The sequence below is a fragment of the Alligator sinensis genome, unplaced genomic scaffold, assembly GCF_000455745.1.
Source record: "Alligator sinensis unplaced genomic scaffold, ASM45574v1 scaffold314_1, whole genome shotgun sequence".
In the NCBI taxonomy this organism is placed as follows: Eukaryota; Metazoa; Chordata; order Crocodylia; family Alligatoridae; genus Alligator; species Alligator sinensis.
The window spans coordinates 493842-517561 of record NW_005842703.1 but is presented as its reverse complement, the minus strand read 5'-3'; the positions used below and the strand labels follow the sequence as shown (position 1 = coordinate 517561).

Here is a 23720-nt window from a genome sequence, read left to right as displayed (position 1 = left end):
TAGACAGAGACCCTATTCTTAAAAAGATCTTCCCAGAGCCACCCATCCTAGCCTTCAAACAAGCACCAAACCTCGCCAACCTCATCACCAGAAGCAAACTTCCTCAAGCCCAGAACACACCAAAAGGATCCAGACCGTGCCAGGACAAGAAATGCAAAACCTGCCAACACATCTCCACCACCCCCACTATTACTACACCCCACAACAGAGCCATCAGCATCCCAGGATCTTACAGCTGCACCTCCAGAAATGTAATACATCTCATCCAATGCACCAAATGCCCTGATGGAAGATATGTAGGAGAGACCAAACAACAACTGCGCACCAGAATGAATGCACATCGGAAATCCATCAAAGACAGAAACACCCAATTACTGGTGGGGGCACATTTCTCACAGGAGGGCCACTCTCTCTCCAATCTCTTAGTCCTGATCCCCAAGGGAAACTTACACAACACTTCCCAGAGACGAGCCTATGAGCTCCATTTCATCAACGTCCTGGATACTAGAGATCATGGACTAAACAGAGACATTGGATTTTTGATACATTATAATCTGCTGGCAACTGACTCCCCAGCCCAGCCCCTGGCTTCTTTACTTTTCATTCCATCCAAGAAGAGCACGCACCAACTGCTGAAGCTTCCTTAGCCTGATGAAGGGTTTTTGAACCCAAAAGCTTGCTTAATAAATATTCTCCAACTATTTGGGTTGGTCTAATAAAAGATATCAAATTCACCCAAGGAACCTTGTCTGCCTATGTCCTTAGACTAACACGGCTACAACCTAAACCGCCTGGTGTCCTTATAGGTACTTAAACAGTTTACCACTGCAAAAAGGAGTCTAAAGGGATTTAAAGTGATGCATTGATAGACCAAGGAGTTGGAAACTTAGGAGCCAGTTAAATTGTGGCAGTCTTTTTTCAATCACACTCTCCTGTTTGCTGCAGTCTTTTTTCTAGTCCCAGTTGTGTGCAAGTTATACCAATTTATGCTCAATGTGGCCAAATTAAAAAGTAATGTATCAGAAGAAGAATGTATATTCATTATTGGTAAGTGCAGCTCTAAATTTAAGGAAGAGCTATTTAGCCCAAGGAAGAACCTACACTGTTGTAAAATGTGTATAGAAGAACCTGAAAACAGTACAAGTTACACTTCTTTAAATATCCTGAATTCCATCAGAGAGACCTTTGATTTTCACTCTTTGCATGCAGTGTCAAAGAGTCTGAAGCTGGATAGTGCAAAATTTAATCTTAAAAGTCCAAAAGCTAGACATATTCCAGAAAGGTAGAGTCTGGGAGGTGTTCAGATTCCAAGACCAGATGACACCCAGGCAAGAAGCCAAGAGAAAAGCCAAGACAGAAATCACACCCAGGCCAGAAGCCAAGAGAGAAAACATGCTCAAAAACCATGGAAGACTTTTGGAAGAGAAGTGCAAGAGACTCAATCCCTGACACCTGGTCTGATCAGCATAGCATGGCCAGAAATTTCATTCCTGAGGATAACCAGAACTCACGGCATAAGAGTAAAATAGGCAGCTTTATGCTACCTGTTTTGTCTCTTCATTTTTAGAAGAGGCATGTCAATGACCACAGAATCAGGTCAAGGGGTGGATCCCAGGGGAAGGTGAGTCAGACCACTCTTCTGCTGTGCTCCACATATGCAATGAGCTCTCTCAGCTCCCAGCATGGGCTCCTGCTGGAGCTCTGTCTATGCAAGGAGCAGAGCTGGTTCTTCAGCTGGTTGGTAAGGCTGTTTCTGGAGCCGCGGCCTTCATATGGCTCTGAATCCCAGAAGGTAAGCACCGCCACTGTTTACCCTTCCTTTCCCCCTCCCCCAAATTTGGCACAAGGAAGGTTGCTGTGCCAGGTGATCTGGTCAGGCAAAATGGTTGCAGTGCCTGAGCCCTGAAGCTTCACTAAAGTAGTGGCAAGAGCCTATGCTGCCCAGATGACATGCTCAAAGGGCTCCCTGCAAAGACAAAGGCCAGCAAGAGCCCTCACTGACTAGCCAAGAGCTCATTGCATGTTCCTCACAGCCAAAGGAAGTGTGGCCACAATCCCCTTACTCCTCTCCTGAACCTGCCCATGGTCAGGTCAAGATGGGAGAGGCAAAACTAGAATGTTCAGTTCTCTTGGCTAGTACAGCAGTCCATACAGAACACCACTGTAACTAACTGAACATAGATAGCCCCTCAGAAACCCTTCAGGCTCCCAGATCAGAGGAAGCAGAAATGTGGCTTAGAACCACCTTCCCTCTATTCAGAGAAACAGGATTTGTCCTACCATGATGCATGGAGGAAGAGCAGTGACAAGTTACTGATACCATATGCTGAGATGCTCAGTTGTAATAATCTGTCAGAAGCAAACTTTCAACCTCATCAAATGCCCAGATGTAGCAAATGGAAAAACACCCTGTAGCAAAGTTTGGGCAACAGGGATAGCAGTGACATACCCTGGTGATCATGTGACCCTTGCTGCACTCCAGCTTTCCCTCTCCTTTCCTCCCCGTCTCACTCACCTGCCACACCTTGATGTATTCTTTAAGGGAAGTTGCCTAATGGGTCTTAGAGCAAGCTGCCATTTTCATGACAGTTAGCAGGTCCCTGCCAGACTCCACCAGTTTTAACTCTGCCTTCACACCAAGTAGGCCCCATTGGCTCATCAATGCCCACCTGGGCATCTGTATCCTTAAGAGCTATTCACAGCCTCCAACCTCCCCTACAACCATGCCCATACCTCAGAGGTGTTACTGTACCATCACTCCCTTGTCAGGACCTCAGCCTTCATGGTCTCCACCCCTTTTCTCTAGCTGGGCCTGTTAACCCAGGCCCACTGTGCTGAACCTGGCTTCTGGGCTCCAGCTCTTGTCTCACGACTTTGGTCCTGGGTCCCCTGGCCCTTTCTCCAACCTGCCTTGGGCAATGAACCTGCTTTGGCTCTGTCTGGGCCCTGCATTGAGCAATGAGCCTACTTTCGCTCTGTCTGGGCCCTTGGCTCCTACTTGCTTTCAGCTCATGTGAAGCTATCATCTCTCTCTAGGCTGTAGCCTGCCTTTGGGCTCAAACCCATTGGCAGCAGAAGTGGGGGCTAACGGGGTTTATCCCCCGCCTCATGCAGGGCAGTGGTAGGGCAGCAAGGCAGCCCAGCCACGGGATTTTGGTGGCTGCAGCAGGGGTGGGGAGGGGTGTGTGCACAGTGGTGAGGGAGGAAGTGGGGCTGGGGCTGGGGAGGGGCAGGTGCTGACAGCCATGGTGGAGCAGGGTGTGGGAATGAGCCACGAGTGGCTCATTTGGGAGGGCATGGGTCCTGCTGCTATGCACACCCCAGGAGACCTGGTGGGGGTGTGCCCCCGGATCTGCACAGGGCAAGGCAGAATGCTGCTGCAGGCTGGGGCTGGGATTGTGCTGGGCTCTTCCCAGCAGGCGGGGGGGGAGGGGTGGGCAGGGGCATCACTGGGAGGGGGGTTATTAGGGGGGGCTGCTGCCACCACAAAATCCACCGTAGCCCCCTGACCCCCCTTTCCCAGTGCTGCCATTGTCCACCCTGAGCACAGCCTGGCCCAGCCCCTGCCAGGAGGGCCATAGTGTTGCCCTGGCCCCAGCCCACAGCAGCAGCCCACCCTGCCCCACATGCCTGCCCCACCCTGGGATCAAGTGCCACATGCCCCCCCATGTAATCCCAGGGTGTGTGCAGTGGTGAGAACCACCACCTCCTCCCCACGCTCCCCAGACAAGCTGCTTATGGCTCCATCCCATGCCCTATCCCTGTTGTGCAAGGTTTTCCCTAGTCCCAGCCCCACTCCCTCCCCACTGCATGGCTCTTTCCCCTCCCCCCACAGACTTATTTGCTGGGAGGGGGTGTACGTACACGTACACACACACTCAGCCCCACCAAATAATTTTTTATCCCTCTATCTATGCTCAAGCCTACTCTATGTACTGGGCCCCCCAGCCCTTGGTAGGTTCAAGACACTCTCTTGCCATCAGGCACTATTGTGACTTCCATAACACTCCTAATATTCCTAAACCCAAACTGCCAGTATGAACTGCAACAAAGGAATAAGTACATTAGCTATAACAGAAAATAAACCCACACAGAGTCCCAGATATCAACAGCAGCTTACTGTCAGAGTAGCCATACCTCCCCCTTGCCCTGGGTTATATCCCCCTGATAACAAGTAGGGCTGTGCGTAGCTTCGGTAGCTGATTCAATTCGGAGATTCAGCCTGATCTGGGGATTGGATCTCCAAATCTGAATAGAATCAGGAGACCAAGTAAAAGCTCTGAATCAATTCAAGGCATCTGAATCAATTCAGAAAAGATTCGACTGATTTGGAGATTTGGCTATAGACTAAACATGCAGCTCACAGCTGCCTTCAGCTGGTAAATCTGTTGGGGTTGGGGGAGGGAGAAGGGAAGGAGCACGGGGGTGGGAGGAATTAGGCAGCTTGTCCCAGCCCCATCCCCAGCTGGGGGGGGGAGGGCGGGCATGTTACTTGGGGAGGGGGGCACAGGAGGAAGGGATGTGGGTGCGGCAGCCCTGGGAGCAGGGGCTACGCCCTGCTGCCACCTGGAGTGAGCCACGCCTGCATTGCGTCCCCTCCCACGCTGGCTGGGCAAGCAGCAGGAGGGCATAGCCCCCCAAGCTCCCCCCAGACTGGCACAGGCCAGGGAGCCATGGGAAAAGCCCCCATGGCTGCCCTGCATGGCCCCATCCCCCACCCAGCCTAGCTTCCTACCACTGTAAAAAAAGAAAAAAAAAGAAAAAAGCTCCACACTCACTGGCTCTGGCATCAGCAATCAGGGGCCTCTAAGGGCTCGTGGCAGAGTTCCCTTGTGCAGCGCAGAGGAGTGGGGGGCAGCGGAGATCGCCCCCCCCAGCACCCGTGCAGCAGCTGGCCCATGGCGTGGGTGTGGTGTGGCTCAGCAGGACACTGCACACTGTCTGGGAGCTGGGGCAGCTCCAGCAGTCACCCAGGGCCTGGCAGCACTCAGCCCCAGTGGCCCCAGCTCCCAGACAGCATGCAGTGCCCTGCTGAGCTGTGCTGCACCTACACAATGGGGAAGCTGCCACATGGGTGCCAAGTGGGGGGGTAGAATTGGCAATCCCTGCTGCCTCCCATTGCCCTGGGCTGTGAGGGATGGCTCTGCAATGAGCCTTCAGAAGCCCCAATTGCTGCTCTTGCAGCTGGTGAGTATGGGGCTTTTTTTTTTTTTAAGTGCTGGGACTACCCTGGGGCTGGGTGGGGGATGGGGCCGGGTGGGGCAGCCATCAGGGCTTCTTCCATGGCTCCCCCTGCCCAGGGAGAGGCAGGCAGAGCTGGAGGAGCCACCTGGCTGTGCCTGCTTTTCCCAGGCTGATCCGAAGCACTGAATTTCTCCAAATCAGCGCCAAATCTTCTGAAGCTGATTTGGCTGAATTGATTCAGGACAGTGATCTGAATCTCCAAATTGAATCACTGTCCTCTGAATTATCCAAACCCAAATTGAATACCTCCCTATTCATACAGGTCTAATAACAAGCCTTCAGTGCCTTACTTGCATACTTAGGGGAACCCAGGAGTCAGCAGAGCCTCTTCTTGCAGTCTGCAGCCAGGAGCTCTGCACTCTGCAGCTTGCTAGGCCAGACTGCCTGACTTGAGCTCAGGCCCTAGGCTTATATGCAGCCTATGCCCTGCCTCTTTTGGTCAGGTGGTGCTCTGGCTGAGCAGGAGTTTCTCATTAGGGCCCAAATGCCAGTTATTATGACCACTGCTCTAGCAGCATCCCTTCTGCACAAGCCCTTACTAGGTTATTTCCTTAGCTGCCTGTTCTTTTGCAGCCAACTCCCCCCAATAGGGTTGCCAACTCTGACTGAAGCTATTCCAGGAGATTTTTTTCCCCCAACATGACGTAATGTCATTAATAGGGGTGCACTGATAGAGATTTTTTGGGCTGATACTGATGGCTGATTTTTAACAAGCCATATCAACCAATACTGATCCAATGCTGATATGCAGCTGGGTAGCTTAGAAAGCAGCTGGTAAGTCTGTTGTGGAAGAAGGGACAATGGGGGAGGGAAGGAGTGTTGGGGGGCAGATTGAGACCCCTGTGGTGGAAGAGGGAGTGGGGCTGGGGCAGGAGCAGGGGCAGGTGTTGCACAGCCAGGGCAGATTGCAGGATGGAGTCATGAGCAGCTCATCCAAGGGGGTGTGGCTCCTGCCACTATGAGCACCCTGGGAGGGTATGGGGGGCATGTGCCTCCTGATTTGTGCATGGGGCGAAGGTGGGCTGCCACTATGGGCTGTGGCAGTGCTGAGCTATTCCCAGTGGGGGACTGGGTCAGATTGTGCTCAGGGCAGGTGGTGGTGGCACTGGGAGCAGGACTACAGGGAGGGCTGCAGCCACCCCAAAATTAGCCGTAGTCCCCTTCCCAGTGCCATTGCTGCCTGCCCTGTGTGCAGCCCTGATCCCATACTCCACTGGGAAGAGTCTGGCAGCACCCCTGGCCACAGCCCTCATCGGCAGCCCACCCTTGCTCTGCATGCAGATCCAGGGGCACATGCCCCCCATGCCCTCCTGGGGTGCACCAGCAGTGGGAGCTGCCACCCCCTCCCTATGCCCCCCTGGATAGCTTCATTCTGCACCCTGCCCTGGCAGTCCAGCACCTGCCCCAGCCCCAGCTCCACTCCTTCCCTCACCACTGGGGCCTCAATCTACTCCCCACCCCCATGCCTCTTCCCTGACAACAGACTTACCAGCTGGACCCGGCTGCTATCCATGTTGCTGGGCTGCGCTCCTGACTGCCTGCTTGCTGCACTGCGGCTACGCACATACACAGGGCATTTATCAGTGAAATGATCAGTGACATTAGCCAAAAAAAGCCAATGGCCAGTACTGTCAATTTTCCTTGTATTGGTGCCAATCCAATATGGGATTGATGTATTGGTACACCTCTAGTCATTCATTGTACTTTTCAACCTGTTCACAATATCAATCTCTTGGATTGCTTTCAGATGTTGATTCTAGTAACTCCCGGCCAATCTGGGAGGCTTGGCAACCCTACCCCGCAGGCAGAATTCTCCTGACTGGCTGCAGGTATGCCCTTTCATTCTAATGGGCAGCTCCCTGCCTAGGCAGCAGTATTTTTTTGCTGTCTTCCTTCTTACGGCTGTCCTTTGCTTATCTGTCTCAGTTCTATCTGCTGCCATTTCTCTCCTTAAAGTAACAAGAGCCCCAGGCTCCCAGTTACACACCCATTGACTTCAGTAGATGGTAGATGCACCAGGCCGTGTGTGCCTTACATGAATGACATGGAAAAGATACTAGAGGGAATGCAAAGAAAACTGGGACTTTTTTAAATCCAGGAAACATAATACCTTGTGATGCTTCTAAATTTGTTTTGAATATGCTGTCCTCATTAAACTCCTAAGTTCAGTTGATCAGTTATATTTGCACAGTAATGTAGATCTTGGTTCTTATGTAATATTATGATAATGAGCCATATCATATTGTGATGTTTTAAGTATCTGTATACACGATAATAATAACAATTACTTTCTTTTATTAGACTCTGGTGCTTGTGGTATTCTGTTAAATTCTAATAATTTTTAGAACTATGAGAAATTTCTAGGAACATTAGAGATACTCACTGGGATCTGCCCGACGGAGGTTTCTTATTCGTATGACTCTTACAGTGAGCAAGCAGCAAGGAGATGATAACATCTGTAGAAGAATAACATGCAATGAGGAGAGCGAACCTTAAAGACAACACAAATACTTACCATAAAACAGGCAACCTAATCGACTATTTCATACTAATAAAATATTCAATAAAATGGCGATCACCTAATCATTTTCTAGATTTAAACCCGAAACAATGCAATGTTATAAGGAAAGTCAGAAAATTGGAATATGATTATAAAGGTATTAATTTCTTCACTGTTAACAAAAGTCCAACTGTTTTTCTTTGAGGAAAATTGTCTACTTAGCAGTCAAGGTTTTTTTCTTGCAGTTTGTCAGGGAAAGAAAGAAAAATTGCATATGTGGGGTTTTTTGCTCGGTTGTTTTTACAGGTGATAAGGTTAATTCTAGGAAAACCAGATATCATCAGTCTGGTACACAGTACTGGTCATCTTAGCTTAGAGGAGTAATATGAATGACAGCTGTCCTCTGCAGACCTCTTTCTAAAGTGGTGGACCCTCCTAGAGGGCAAAATTGAAACCCTGGTCATTAGGCTGCCTCCAACCTCAAGTAGGATTATCTGTGGTTTGACATACCCCTCATATTACTAATTATGATGCATATATTCCTTTTGAAGTGATTTATTCTAACTGCACTATACAGCTTAACATGGTGATTTCCACATTCAAAGATTTATGAAAACTTTCCTTCAGTTTTGATTCACATAGGTTTACAGTCCTTGAGCTTCTCTGATTTTGAGATTCAAACAAATCCAAGAAGCTGGCTAAAGTATCACACATTGAGCTCTGTGCAGCCTCACCCGGACTGCTTCAGATACCTAAACTGGCTGAAGATTGCAACATACACATACTTCAAAAATATTTCAAATACATGCATCCATTCCCCTTCATTAGTAGAGTATAACATGATTTCCTTCTAAAGAATGGAATTTCCTTTTGATTGATTCTAAAATGTTGCATCCAGCCCAGTCACATTGGCAAAATGCTACCCTGACAAAGCCAGTAAGTCAGCATTTCCTGTGATCAAGACATAGGGTCATAAGCCTTGCTGAGGAAGCTCCCTTTCCACATATCTATGCAAACATTTCCTCCCATGATGACCAATTACACCAGAATCCTAAACCATCATTATTTTTACAGAGCTGTTAAGTTTATGAGCTGATTTCATCTCAATTAAGAGTGTCCATTCACTTCAAAAACACTCCAGAAATAACAATGGAATGACTGCAAACATGCAGGCAAAGGCATTTGCAGACAGAGAGGCTGGAGGAATCTCAATCAACATGTGTGTCAATAAATGATCCTGGCTGGATTTTCTGTGACTTCCTGTTACTGCATGAAACTGATGCTTTAGCAATATCCCACAAATGTGATTATTTCTCCTTCAAATTAGCATTAATGACTAAACTATTAAAAGCATCTACAGATTATTTATACACAAATATAAAATGTGCACAGTGCACTGTTTCTGAGCAATTAATTGATGTAAATACAAGCAGTACAGCAACTATAGGCAGGCAAGGTTCTTTGGGTAGATGTAATAACTTCTATTAGACCAACTGACTAGTTGAAGAAAAGTTCTTTGCAAGCTTTCAGGCACAAACACCTATCTTCAGGCATAGGGATTCTCTGCTGTTCTGAGTTCTCCGAGGAATGAAAGAAGTTAAAAGTGTGACAGGAGGTCAGTGAGAATGTAAATAGGTGGAAATAAGAAAAACAACGGGTAGAGAAGGGATGGGAGGGGGAAATAATGTCAAAGATAAGCAAGAGAGACTGCTGTAGTTGAGTTCTCCATGGTAGAAGAGAGGCAGTCTGAGAAAAAGTAAACAGCTGGAAATTGGGAAGACAAAGGGTAGAGGAGGGCTGGGGAGGAGGGTGGGGAGGGAAGTGTAAATGGTAAGGTCAGGCAGGTTATAATGTGTCATAAAGCAAACATCTATATTAAGCCCATGATTTTTTGTATCCAATATATTTATGACGTGAAGTTCATAGGTTTTCCTATGAAAAGATATCACATCTACCCAAAGGCCTTGCCTGTTTATGTCCATAGACCAACATCGCTACAACCAAAAACTGTACAGCAACTAAGGTAGCCAACAATAACAGGTAGTAATCCTATTACTTAAATAAATCTTCCTATTTAGATCCACCAAGATAAATAATTGGGCAAATAAATGAGCCTTACAATATACTGGGGAGACTGACTATTTAAATGGTTGCATGTACATGAAAACTCCATAGGTCAAATAATAATAGTCCTTTTACAGCATCTGATGTGTCAGAGCGTTACCACCCACCACCCCATGCCGCTGCCACCTCCCAGGAATGGGGTGGGAGGAAGCTTGTACATGGCAGCCGCCGCTACCACTCACCACCCCACACTGCCACCACTCTGCATCCGGCCACGTGCCACTCCCCCCTGTCCCACATCTGGCCCCATGCCACACTCCCCACCCCCATGCTCCGTGTCTGCCTGGCCTGCTCTACTGAAGCCATGCCACACTTGTCATTCTTGATGGGCATTCTCAACACAGCACTGACTGGAGCCATGCCCTTCCAGGAGCCATGCCCCACAAGAGCATTACGGGCAGACACACAGACAGACATAGAGATAGACACACAGACAGACGGACTAAGCCATATATATATATATATATATAATTGGGTAAATAGATGACCCTTACAGTATGCTGGGGAGGCTAACTATTTAAATCGGTTGCATGTACATGAAAACTGATGAAGTAAAGTCAATATAAGAAAAAAACACACACATACACAATCCACACACTTTGATTAGTCTATAAGGTGTCAATTTACCCTGCCTTCTACTTGACTTCAGTCTAAATTGCCAATTTTGCACCATGGCTTCTCACCCAGAGAACAGCACCACATTGACTTGCTAACAGATCTCAGCACCTTCGGGCAGTGCCACTGTATCCAATTTGGTGTAGTCTTCCAACAGTTCTCCTGATACTCAGAGGATCCGTTGACATCTAGAACCCATGTCTAGGGACATTTTTGCTTCTTCCCAGATGGTTGCAAATACTGATAAGAAAATGGAAGAACCCAGAGATCCATTCTTCTTTGTACCTTCAGTGAAATTGTTGCTCCAATTTAACTTAGAGGACACAGAAGGCTTCCAAGTTTTCATTAAGAGTGTTGAATACATACTATGTAAATTTTCCTCCAAAAACTAGTAAATTTGCTAGATACCTTATGCATGGTATGTTTACTTCTGTCTCCTCTATGCCTCCACTACGTCATACACATATGAAGGCATAGGAGATCTTGTCAGCTCTTGCCACCAGAACTATTGATACATTGAGAAACTTGGATTTGCATAGCCTGCAAATAATCTCACAGAAAGTCACTGATCATTAACAGTGGCTATTATTATATGTAGACAATAAAATAAAACTTTGTATTCTAATCACGCCGGTACTCACTGATCAGAAAAAATTGAAATAATGGTATAGTTTACTCTCTTCAATTCCTGTTACTTACAAAATGGCCAAGATTTGTCATCATCTTGGTTTTCTGGAACTTTCAGCAAACCCTGTATAAGAGCCATGATTCAAATTCATTCTCTGGATCACTGCAGAGTGGATCCAATTGTAGCCTGTTTCATCAGCCATCTGTTACTGTCTCTTCTTAGCCCTCATTTGCTTCACCGCCACATTTTCTTAGAGTATGTTATTATATGCAGATGCAGCAAATATTGATTTCCACATAGGGTTTCTAAAGTAGAACCTTCAAGTCAATTTACATGATCTTACAGGGTTTAGTTGGTTGCTTTTTCCATTGAAGAGTGTTCTGTCTCTCCTTATGTATGCTGTCCTTTTTTGATAGAGTGGTAGTTAGCCTTCTTAGTCTGAAGGTAGGTAGGTGGTAGGGCAGTCTGGCACCTTAAACTAACTCATTCAGAAAGTCATGAGTTTTTGTAGGCTACAGCTTATTTTTTCAGGTATTTAACACTGCCTTGCCTTATGCCTTTCTTGAGATGTAAGGCAGGAAACTAACCAGTCCTTGACATTTGCGTAGTTATGTCCAGCCAGAAACATCTATCAGATACTTGGCTTAGTGCTTTTTCATACCAGGGCTGCCCGCTACTTTCATTTCATGAGGATGTTCCTGTACAGTTCATCACAACGTTTTCTGGCAAGATAATTCTGTTATCTCACATTACAGGCTGGTAGCAGGATCAACAGTTAATCATTGCTGAATTACATTTATCCTTCCCAGTCCAAATTTCCTTCAGTAGAGCTGTTTATACATCAGAGCGAAGCTGGTGTCCACAGACCGCTCTTGCCTGATGTCATCACAAGCCTAAGTCACAGTTTATTGTGCCACTGGGCTCACCTGGCTCAGAGTACCTACAAGCATAGTTTGCTTTACAGAGTTATAAAGAACTAGGAATGCATATGTGAGTATTTTATAAACCCATCTCCTCAGATATTTGTCTGTGTTGTGCTTTGTAAGACGATACTGCACGACACTGATTTGTATATATCTAAATTCTGTACCTTATAAATATATATGAGAGGTCTTGAGGGCCTCCACATTAGTGAGATGCACCAGTTCTGTAGCCAAGCGCTCATTTAATTTATGGTTTGCTCCTACTGATTTCATTAGTTTGTTTAAGTGCAACACTCAACACACACCTCTGAAGGCATAGAACGATACCACAAAAGATCAGGACTTTGAGCACAGAATGATTCAGATGTCCTTTCTTCAATTATTCAGATACATTTTGCTATTCCTGGGTCTAAAGAACAATGCTTTTAGCTGATCTAGTGGCACTGACTATTATGTAAAAATGTCTATGAATCTCTCGTAGAAAATGCAGTGACCTATCAATGTCTATACTCCTTTCAGGTTTGTAGGGACATCCTAGCCCTTTAACATTCAGTTTGTGACTTAAACTCTGATGCATCTTCATTGATTCTACGTCCCAGGATACAGCTCCCAAAGTGATATTTGTTTCCTGCAAGTTTAAGCTCTGACTCCTTGAAAATCTTTAAAATCCTTTCCATTTCTATCATGTTTTATGGAAACAAGTGAAGTCATTTAGGCATACAAGAATGTGTTTGGTTCTCAAAACTTGGACTAGATCATTTAATACACAGGTGTGCTGTCTAATATATTCATAAGTCACAAATTTATTCTGCAAGATATCACAAAGGTAGTCTTCAGATGCTTAATCAAAAGTACTAAAAGATTTTATTCAGGGTGTTTGCTAATGTGGGGAACTGGGTAGCTATATTGAATTATTGGTGCATTAAGTCTCCTCTGTTTATGACATAGCAGCAAAAGGGAAGCTCAATAACATACTAAAAGATAGTCTGATAGGGCATGCTATATGTCCTTGGGCATCCTCAGCTGTAGTCATAAAAGCCTAATCAAGACTTGAGGCTATCTGGTGTACCAGGAGAAACTGACTTGGGGACTGCTTAACAAATATGCTCCTAACTTAAGTAGAAGCCAAAGTCACAGTTGATCATATCTTCCAAACTTCTCATTATTCTTGCAGAATATGTTAGCATACTGTAAAAGCAACTGCTTTAATTAATTACGTTTGTGGATTTTTATTTGCTTATGTTAAGTCAGCTTCTAGCTCTTTTGCTGACTGATCTGCTTAATGATTCTTGACCTCTGAACTTGTGAGAGACTCTGAAATACATTGGACACTGTCCCCCTGATCTGAGTTTTCATTATCCATATCTCCTGGTCGGTCAGATTAATTGCTCTTACTTGGAACTTACCAGGTCATCCACTTTGAAACAGAGTCTTGCTAAACATGGACCATGACTGACTATTTGCAGTTTTGTCCCCCTGCAGCTTCACCTGCATCCTCCAGCACATCATTATATAATAATCTGGTTTTATCACATCCTTCCTCCAAGTCGCCATAGGAAATGTATCTGCTCTGCTATGTGGCAGGCAGGACAGAGACACCTATAAGACCATAAGAGTTCACAGAATCATAGAAAAGTAGGGCTGGAAGGGGCCTCCATCGGTCATCTACAGTCCAACCCTCTGCCTGAGGCAGGATCATCTCTATCTGAACCATTCTATACTGGAGCTGTTCCTCTCCAGTCCATACTTCCTCCTGCTTCAATATCTGAATATTACCCAGGAACAAGTTTTTTCTGTTAACACCCTGTGAGTTCTTGTGATACTCCTGAATAAAGTCCATTCTAAAAACCACAGGGCTAGAAACACTGGCCATCTCAACAGAAGTCCATCACATTCAGTGAAAGCTAAAGTTCTGTTATCTGCAGCAGATGAACATTAGTCATTACCAATTTAATTCCTTCAGTACAATTTTTCTTCCCCTTCAGCGCCATGGAATTTCTATCAGATATATTTCAGAGCCTGAGCCCAACAACATTGTGGCTTTTCAGCTGTTAATTTTTCCAGGCATAAAGTAACAGGTATCTAGCCAGTTCTTCATATGGGCCATTCTAATAGTTCCTGATTATGATTCTACTGCATCAGCATACTCTAGTTTCTCAAATGGCTTGCCTTTGTTTGGGCAATATAGTTTCCAATAGCCTTTGCCTGCCCACCACTTGCAAGTATCTTCTGGCCTGGGACACACCTGGCAAACAGCTTCTCTCTTCAGAACTATGAAGTGCTTGCAAATAGCTTGCATTCAGGCTATCACCATCTTTTTTTAGCCATTTGACTAGCCATCATTTCTCAAAATGCTGTTTCTGATACAAAGAAGTGATACAAAGGAATCACTGTGAGACTGGGAATCAACTGTGGATGCTTTTAAGAAAACTCCCCTATTTTATCCATTATCTTATCTTCTACCAGCATGTTATGACATTCTCTCATTCCTGCATCAAAACATTTATGAATAGATTTTTCACTTAGGTTCCCTCATTTCTTGAGACTGGGCATGAAATCCCTCTCTACACTGTCTGTTCCAGATCTAGAAGAGCATGTTCTGCTTCACTTGAACCACCTTCTGGCCAGTGGCACAGGAAATTGCTGCTGAACAGTCTTCTCAAATGAACAAAGGGCTATACTGAGGTTCCTTTCAGATGCCTCTTCTTTCTAGTACTTCAGAAGGGTCAGTCCCCTTCTGTACCATATGGATAAGAGTTCTTAACTGCCCATTAGGCCCAGAATCTGCATTGGAGAGCTGCTGGTTAAAAGTTTTGGCAGAACCATCCAAAAACACTGCCAAATGTTGTGCTGCTTTTTTCATCAGTCCAGTCACATACAGATAGCAGCTACTCAAAGTCTGTCAGCCTCTCACTGATTCTTCTCTCATCAGTGCAGCCAGTACATTTCTTCTTGGACAAAAGTGCTTTTTTATCTTCTTGAAGTGACTGCCACCAGTTATAATACTTGCTTACATTAGTCAGCTGATTCATTGGGATGCTGAAGGTGACAAATTCAGCAATGTACAAACAGATGTAAGCTTTCTTCTAGCCTCATCACACCCCCAATCAGAGACAACAACATAATATAAAACAACAATGTAGGAGTAAGATGAAGACAGCACCATCTCCTGCTGGAGGTGCTGTTTGCACTGATCATTATAGTGCACAGAATGTATGCATGCAAGGGCCATATGATTCAAATAGATACAAGACTATTTAAAATGTTAACCAGTAAATGTACTATTTATAAAATCTAATAAAAGCTACTTTTAAATATGTTATTTTTAACAAAAAGAACCAGACAGTCCTCCAAAGGAAAACAACCACTCTTCACCCATGTCACTTTGCCTGAGCAGAACAAGGGAAATACAATGCACTGAGAGTCAACAGACCAAGTTTCACCATACAAACGGGGAAGAAAACTCCATAGTAAAGAACCAGCCACTGTGGGACCCCTGCCACAAGACTTTTAAAGTGAAATAGGGTTTAGTTTGGTGTGCTTAAATGGTGCACACATAGCAACATCACTGCAGTTTCGGGCACTTGACTCGCAAGTTGTGATTCAGCGTAGTCCATGCAGTCCCACTGAGCATGTTCAATAGGAATGCCCTCTAGCTAGGCCACTGTCATGGGAAATAGAAGTGTAAGGCCAGGCAAATCCTCAAATTTTAAACCACAACTAGAAAATGCTCACCCAAGGAGGAAAACTTCCCACCATTTAGCCCAACAGCTAAATGGTTAGGGCACTTGTACAGTGAACAGGAGATGTGGATTCAACTCCCACATGCCTTACCCAGAGCATGCATCTCCTTATTCCTAGCACAGTGCTTAAGCCATGGGTCAGGAGTCATTGGCCAGACTCCTCTCCAGTCTTCCTCTTGAAGCTGGCCCAATGGATGGCCAAGACAGAAAGACGTACATGGTAATGAGGAAGAATACAAGCCAGAGGTGTATAGTTATGAGATGGATACTGCCCCGAAAAGGAGTGGACCCTGGGTTTTAGCTTGGCTAGCTGCTGTCTATGCAATGAATATTCAAGGCAAGGTGCACTGGGCCACCTTTGAGAGAAGGACTGAGTAGTGCCTAACCCATAGCCTGGTGCTTAGATAACTTTGCTGGGAAGTTAGAGGTGCAGGTTCAAACCCTCTTTGGGAGAGAGGGGCCTGAGTCTCTTACTCCCTGGCAAGCACCCTAGCCATTAAGCCATTGGCCCAAAGGGTAGGAGAATCTCCTACTCCGCACTTCTGCCACAGTGATTCTATTTCACCATGTGGGGGAACAGAATCCCAATGTGTGCATACATGCTAAAACTTGCAATTGCTAGGTTACATGCATGCCATGCTAGCAAGTAAAATGAAATAGGATTTCAGTATTTACAACTAGGAATTGTTAACTTAAGAGTGACAACTGACTATTTGTTGTTTGTAGTGCATTTGGAGAAGAGGAAACAAGACTCAAATTGTATAGTTCTTTATTAAAGAGCAGCAATAAACCACCTTGCAGTATGGCCAGGAGCAAACAATATGCCTATACTATTGCTGGAATAGGGTGTACTATGTTTCTTGCTGCTTATTCCATTTAATAGGCATACAGCTGTGTTAAGTCCTCATGTACCTTAGTGTTTAGCACTAAATATACATTCACAATTGAGACAGAGAGTCACAATTATGGGGGGAGAAGGGAAGGGGTTGAAGGGAGGAGGGAGGGAGGGAGGGAGAGGAAAAAAGACAAGACAGAAATTTCAACAAGTAAAGCATGTAAGTATTTTTCAAGTGTAAAGTAGTCTCATGCATAGTACACTGCAGTAGCCCAATGTAAAAGGTAAAACTACAGAAATTACCATAACAAGATCTGGCTTTGAAATAAGAAGTCCCAAACAAATGCTCAGGTACAAGTGGGTAACACTTCTGTCAGCTACCTAGGATTTCATAAGCATGCCCAGTTTCTGAATTTTTTTGCACAAAATATAGGAAAAAATCTTTCATCAAGAAGAGTCCATTAGCATCCCATCTGTCTTCTCTAGACAGTACTACCACCAGTTCTTCCTAACCCAAGTCCTTATCATGATCAGCTATTAGGAAACAAACACACCATATAGACTGAGCTCAAAAAGGAGACATGTATTTACTTAACATTGGCAAAGCCATGACCCAATAGCCCAAATCACTTGCTTTTTCACTTGAGTGTCTTTAATATGTGGCTTTCCTATAGGTAGGAGTTATTAATAACAAAAACTAATGGACCCAGTGTTTTCTCACCTGCTCTTCCTGACCACAAAGTCACAGGTCCAGATCATAATCATCTCTACAACCTTAATAAAAAAGTGAAAGATTGCCTCCAACTTCCAGATACTCAAGTACTGTCAGCCACCTGCGTTACTGAATATATATTGGTACTATTATCGGTTAGTTCTTTTACTCTAAAGATTGACAGAGAATGCCCGATTCCAAGATTTTTGTGGAAATACTCTGCCTGTGACTTCCTGATTACTCAGAACATGAGTTTAAATGCATAAAGGGTATCAAGCCAAAAGTATTTAAAGGTAAAATTAAGGTTGGGAGTAAATGTCTATTACATTAAAATAAAAATCCTTTAACTTTTTTTTTTACACAAGAACTGCCATTTACTGGATCAGACCATAGGTTGATCTTGATTAGTATTCTGTGTCACAGTGGCAGAATGAATGCTGAAAGGGAGAGTGAACTGGGTATGAACAGCATTTTTTCCCCACTGTTGCTCTCACACTTGCAACCTCCAGCATATAAGGTTTAGGAAGCTCTGATTCAGAGGCTGTATGCCTAACTCTTATGCTCAATAGTTATTGATGCCCATTTCTTCCAAGGATATGCCCAATCCCTTTTTGAATCTGTCTAAATTACCGGCTTCCACAACATCTTGTGCCACTGAGACTTTAATTACATGCTGTGTGAGAAAGGATTTCCTTTTGTTAGTTTTAAACTTACTACCTACTATTTTCACTTTGTGACCCCTAGTTCTTGTATTGTGAGAGATAGCAAATAATAAATCCATATTTACTTTCTCATCACCATTTAGTATTTTGTAAACCCTTATCATGTCCACCCTCAAGCATTTCTTTTCTAAACTGAATAGGACTAGCCTCTTTAGTTGTTCCTCATATGGAAGCCCCTCTGTATCACTAACCACCCTTGTTGCTCTTCTCTATACCTTCTCTAGTTCTTCTATATTCTTTTGTGAGGTGTGAGGACCAGAACTGGGAACAATATTCAAAGTGTGGATGGACCATGGATTCATAAAGGGGCATAATGATACTTGCAGTTTTGTTTCCAACTGTCTACAATGACTCCCAGATCTCTTTCCTGTGTGCTAATAGCTAATGTAGAACCCATCATAGTGTGTAGGTATAATTTGGGTTATTTTTGCCCATGTGCATCACTTTACACTTATTTACTTGAATTTCATCTGTCATTTACTTGCCCATACACTCAATAGTGCCAAATACTTCCATAGTTCATCACAGTCCACCTTGGTCTTTCCCACTTTTCAATTTATTTGGGAAAAAAATTGAAATCCAAAAAATTCGGAAGTTATAAGAAATCCAAAAATGTGCATAAAGCAGCACAAACATTTATATTAAAGGTATTCAAAATATCCTAAATCAGTCCTTGTAGGGATTGCTTCTATTTCCCTTAGAGTGTTAAAATATAGTCTCTTCCAATAATTGTTTTATAATTAGTTTGTGAATCTCTCTCCAATATACAGGTAGTCTTGCATACAGAATTACAGTGCAACAGTTTGAGTCATTCTTTTAAACCAATTAAATTAAGCCATTACAAAAGCCTATATGGACATTATTTCACTTTGTAGTACTTAATCTTAGCTTAAGTTACATGAAGTATAAAAACAAATTCCCATTGATTTCTAAGATCCTGCCTCATATAGTGGTTTGGATACAATTGCTGAACTTAATTTAAATCCCTCTAATTCTGTTTTAGCATAACTACTCTACTTACTGGACAGATAGAAAAATGTAACAAAATTAGAACTCTCACAAATATCACTGATGTCTAATGAGAATATAAAAAGGACCTCTGTAACTTACATTATGCAAATTTTGAAACTAATAGTGATATATTCAATATTTCCTCCTTCCTGTGAAACCCTTTGTTATGATTGATTTTCAACAGAGGACAGAGTGAGGAGATATTCTGAAACCCACAAATTAATCACCCTTAACATCCCTGCCATGAATAGAAAGGTTCAATTCCATTGAAGCTGATAAAGTTGCAGCACTGTACCATGCTGGTGAATTTGGCCTAGTCAAATATTTTACTGTAGAAATTACCCTAATAGAATTCCTTTCGTAAGTAATGGAGTTCAAAGAGTACGCATTCCCCATGCTTCAAATCAAACACAGGGAGAAGTACAAAGAACAATTTTGAAACTCACAAATGATAATGAAATAAAATTATTGAAATGATAAACACAAGGGTGTTTCACTTGTAGAACTGGAACTGTTGCTAACACTAATGATCAGGTAAAACGGTTGGTGACTAGGAAACCTGTCTCACCCTTTCATCCCTCCAGCAAAATAAAACCTTACAGTAGGTTTGTTAGGACATGCTCTGATTTTTAGTACCTGGAATTGTTTATTCTGCTGGACATAACCCTGGCATTGCTTCTCAACTTCATAGTTTCCTAAATGGTGTGCTCTGAAGTATGGGTCCTGAAAAAAGAAAGGCAGAGGAAAAAACAACCTGTCAGGATTTCCTACAAGTTCTAAATGTCAATAATACCTGCTGAAACCCCAAATTATAGCTGTTGTTCATTACACCCCACTGTGTCTCAGTTCTCCCACTAGCAAACCAATTGCCAGGTCATTTTGCACCCACACACATGCTTTACTGGAATGACTGGTGTGCCAGGTGGCTACAAAACCCATATAGGTGGTACTCATTTCAATGAAATGAAAGGAAGTCTCATCTTAGCTATGCAACATCATAAAAACAAAACTCCTTTCCTATGCCCTCTGCAGCTGAAGTGTGATTTTCCACTAAGGATCTGATATTTCTAATGCCTGCTCCCTCTTTTAAGACTCATCACTACTGAAAATCTGTTCCATGAAAACTTTTTTATGATTTTAACATTTTATTTTGTTTCAAATTTAAATGAAAAGAGAACATCAAAAAAATTTCCAGGATGGAAATTTAACAAAAAGTTGTTAAAAAAATTAAAAATATTCTGTTGTAATGTGTTTTGTGCTAAATGATCAAAATAAAATATTTGGTGTCAAAAATGTTGTAAGCTTCAGTTTCATTATTTTAAACATTTTGTAAAATAAGTTGTACTCATCCAATTAAAAGGGACACAAAACAACACTTGACAGACTTCTGAACCACCCAAAATATCAAATCTATTAAACACAATTCAGAACAGAATAGAAAATACAAAATGAAATGGAAGGCTAGGGGGGAAAACATGTCAAATGTCTGACTTTATTTTGAGTCATCCCAAAAGGGGTTTTTTTTGTTCAAAATTTCTGTTAAAACTGACATGAGTTTCCAATTTTTTCAGCTGGAATGAAATCACGTTTTCAGCAGAAAAATATTAACCAACATTTTTAAAAACCAGCTTACGCATATCAAAAAGAGACAAACTGGAAAATACAAAACAAAAACAAGACATGTGATATGAATTTCTTGTAAAGAAATCTCTCTCACAGAGAGGTTTTCCCTTCTCCACTCATTTTCTCTTGTTTTCCCTTCCTTTTCTCTCCCCAGAGCCTACTGCCAGCTCCCATTTAGGTAAAAAGGTGATAACTTAGCTCCACTGAATTCAATGGGAATTTTGGCATTGATTTCAATGAAGCTAAGACTTTACCTTAACTTCCTTCAGGCTAAGGTATTATCTTGTTTCTTCTTCTTCTCCAGTCATCCCCAGCAACTAATGCACAAATACTAACAGGAGTTTGTTATATGCTGAACCAAAACCTTAGGTGGAGTTGATTTTATGGTTTTCTTACCTGAGGCAAAGCAGCATGTGGTGCCTTTGCAGCTTCCATTGTGGTCAAATCATATGCTCTTACTGGGTCTTGAAATGGATACTGGTCCTGAAACATGTTTCCTGTCTTTCCACTGGTAGGAGTCAATAATGAGAAGTTACTTTATAAAAGGATCTAGAACTCCACCCACTTCATTTCTTTAAATGAAGGAATGTTCTCCTGGCTTCCTCCCATTATTGGAAGGCAAGGAGCACATTGGCTGAATGTGATCTAAAGAGATTTATTTTGCATCTTTCATGGGAAGGGTGAACAGCAACGCAAAAGGGTCCAAACTTTTTTCATCTAATGAAGTACTGAAGACCATCTCTTTAACTTTAACTTTGTAGGATGTTGTTCAACACTGGCCTGCTTCTTTTTAGTTTGGGTCTTCTCTGACAAGGCTGTTTTTGTTTTTACAAATTATCTAAGCATTTTAACAAGAGTATATTATAGCAAAATAACATCTAACACATTTGGTTACTTCAGTCACCACTACTATTAAGATCAAGCTATGATATAGTGTATATAGATTATTTAATGTACAGTCTTCTCTTAACTCCTTTCGGGCCTTGTTCTTTGTTTAATTGTTTGATGGCTTCCTTTACTTGCTGACCAAATTAGTTGCCACATCTGCAAAGGTTCGCACTACAGTCACTCAGAAACAAGCTTTGGGGCCTTCTGCTTAGCAACACTTCTGCAGCCCCTTGAAAATGGCCGAGGCAGGCAACAGCTTGTTGGTCCAATGGCATTTCAGCATGTGTGACAACATTTGCATGGAAGCCCTCCCCAGGCAAGCCAACCTTGGCCCTTTTTCTTCAACAAGACTAATGAAGACATCCCGAGCACAGGTCTCAAGTTCTGATCACCTGACTTCCCCAGTTAAACATACTTCAATGATGTGGGAGGTTTCACATGTCCTCCAATCTGCATTTAGAACTGTTTGTGCCTGACCAATTTCATGAGGAACATTATACAAGGATTGTCTTGGAGGATATTAGAAGTAAAGTGGATGCTAAATTAGATTTAAAGCAACAATGTCAGGATTAAAATCCAGAGTGGCAAAATGTAAAGGATTCCTTTTGTAGAATAAAAATCAGGCTTTTTAAGTAGAATTAACTTTATATTCCATATTTCAGTGGCCCACAAATTTTGAGACAGAAATTCCAGAATTCTTGATAAAAAAAAGGATTGTGTTGAGATCATATCTGGTAAACAAGAAACATGTAAAACGAGATATCAACAGACCTTTTAAAAATAGATCAATAGGCCACAATAACCTATTTGATTTAAAGTAATGGCTCTAGTTGTCCTGCTAGTAAACTGCAGATTATTTTGCCCCTTTTGTGTTTGCTATATCTATTAGTTTATTGTTTGGAATTCCTGATTACCCTTTCTATGACAGCTTTTATTAATGATCTTTAAGAGGAATCAGTTATTTAGCAAAAAACATTTGAGTTACTACTTCTGATGATTTTATGTTGAAGTGTAGTACTCACTATGGAACTTACAGTGTTTTGGCATGTTTGATTTAGACTGATGATTTGTCTTAGCAACATCTTTAGGTTCTGGAACATGCTGTCTCCATTCCTTGTCTCCTAAATGTCTTGGTCTTGACATGGGAGAGTATAGAAGTATTGCACTGGTTTCTGAGTGGAATCAAATGAACAGTGAGAAAACCTATCATGAATATTTTGGCAAACTAAAAACAGAATTGTAATCTGTTGTCCTCACTCTTTCTGTATTCAGTGCTCATGAACATTTATGCAAAGTTTTGTTTATATGAACGTTCACGTAAAAGGAATGTTTTGCTCATAACCAAGATTAATTTTGTGACTGAATTAAATTCACTTCCGGCAGAAGTGGAAATACCAGTTATCTGAATTTTAAGCCTAAGGCTAGTGAAAGAATTAAGCAGTATAGAGCATGAGGGAACAGTAAAAGACATAGGTGGAAGCTCCACAGAGAGAGAACAGGAGACTTTAAAACCCTGAGTAGTTCTGACAAACTCTGTCAATGCTTCTTACTACAGGAAAAGTAACGTACTGGGAGCTGACACGAGACATTTTGTTGTGCAAACAGCCCCTGGAAAAAGTGCTCTACAGCCATACCATTACAGCAATGCATAAAAAGGCTGCAGAGCACTTTAAAAGGACCTGATCCCATGACAAGCTGAACCCTTATTACATGGGGGTTCAGATGAAGGAACTGCAAAGCAGAGAGCTTTCGTTTACTTGTATCAGCACATGCTGGGAGCTTAAGCCCAGCATCTTCCAGGAAGATTTCAGGAAGGTACTTTCAAATACAAGCTTTGATGTATTCCATCTTATATTTTTCATCTTTTATTTTCCTGTATTGTCAGTGTAGGGTCTTCTCTTGTAAGCCAGGAGATGATAAGGTCTTTGCAATATTGTTTGTATTTAGGGAGTTGGGTAAATTGGTTGTATTTAGCTGGGAGGGTGTGTGGACGAGATTAAGTTTGCTACTTTGTTTTGTAAATCTGGAGAACCACCTTCAGGTTTACAACAATTGAAGATTTGCTGTACCTATTCATAGATTCATAGATGTTAGGGTCGGAAGGGACCTCAATAGATCATCGAGTCCGACCCCCTGCATAGGCAGGAAAGAG

The 23720-nt window shown here is 42.9% G+C and overlaps 1 protein-coding gene across 1 annotated transcript in view; it reads right to left on the bottom strand.

Annotated features, from left to right (window-relative positions):
* LOC102385959 (cytosolic phospholipase A2 epsilon-like) overlaps positions 1-22781 on the bottom strand; it is a 58055-nt gene extending 35274 nt beyond the window's left edge. The window contains exons 1-4 of the mRNA XM_006034082.3: positions 22603-22781; positions 21077-21188; positions 19694-19780; positions 7628-7700 (exon numbers count right to left, since the gene is read on the bottom strand). Of these exons, the coding sequence (XP_006034144.1) occupies positions 7628-7700; positions 19694-19780; positions 21077-21172 (256 nt within the window). The 5' untranslated portion in view covers positions 21173-21188; positions 22603-22781. The remainder of the gene's footprint in view (positions 1-7627; positions 7701-19693; positions 19781-21076; positions 21189-22602) is intronic.
* Between the last annotated feature and the right edge of the window lie 939 nt (positions 22782-23720).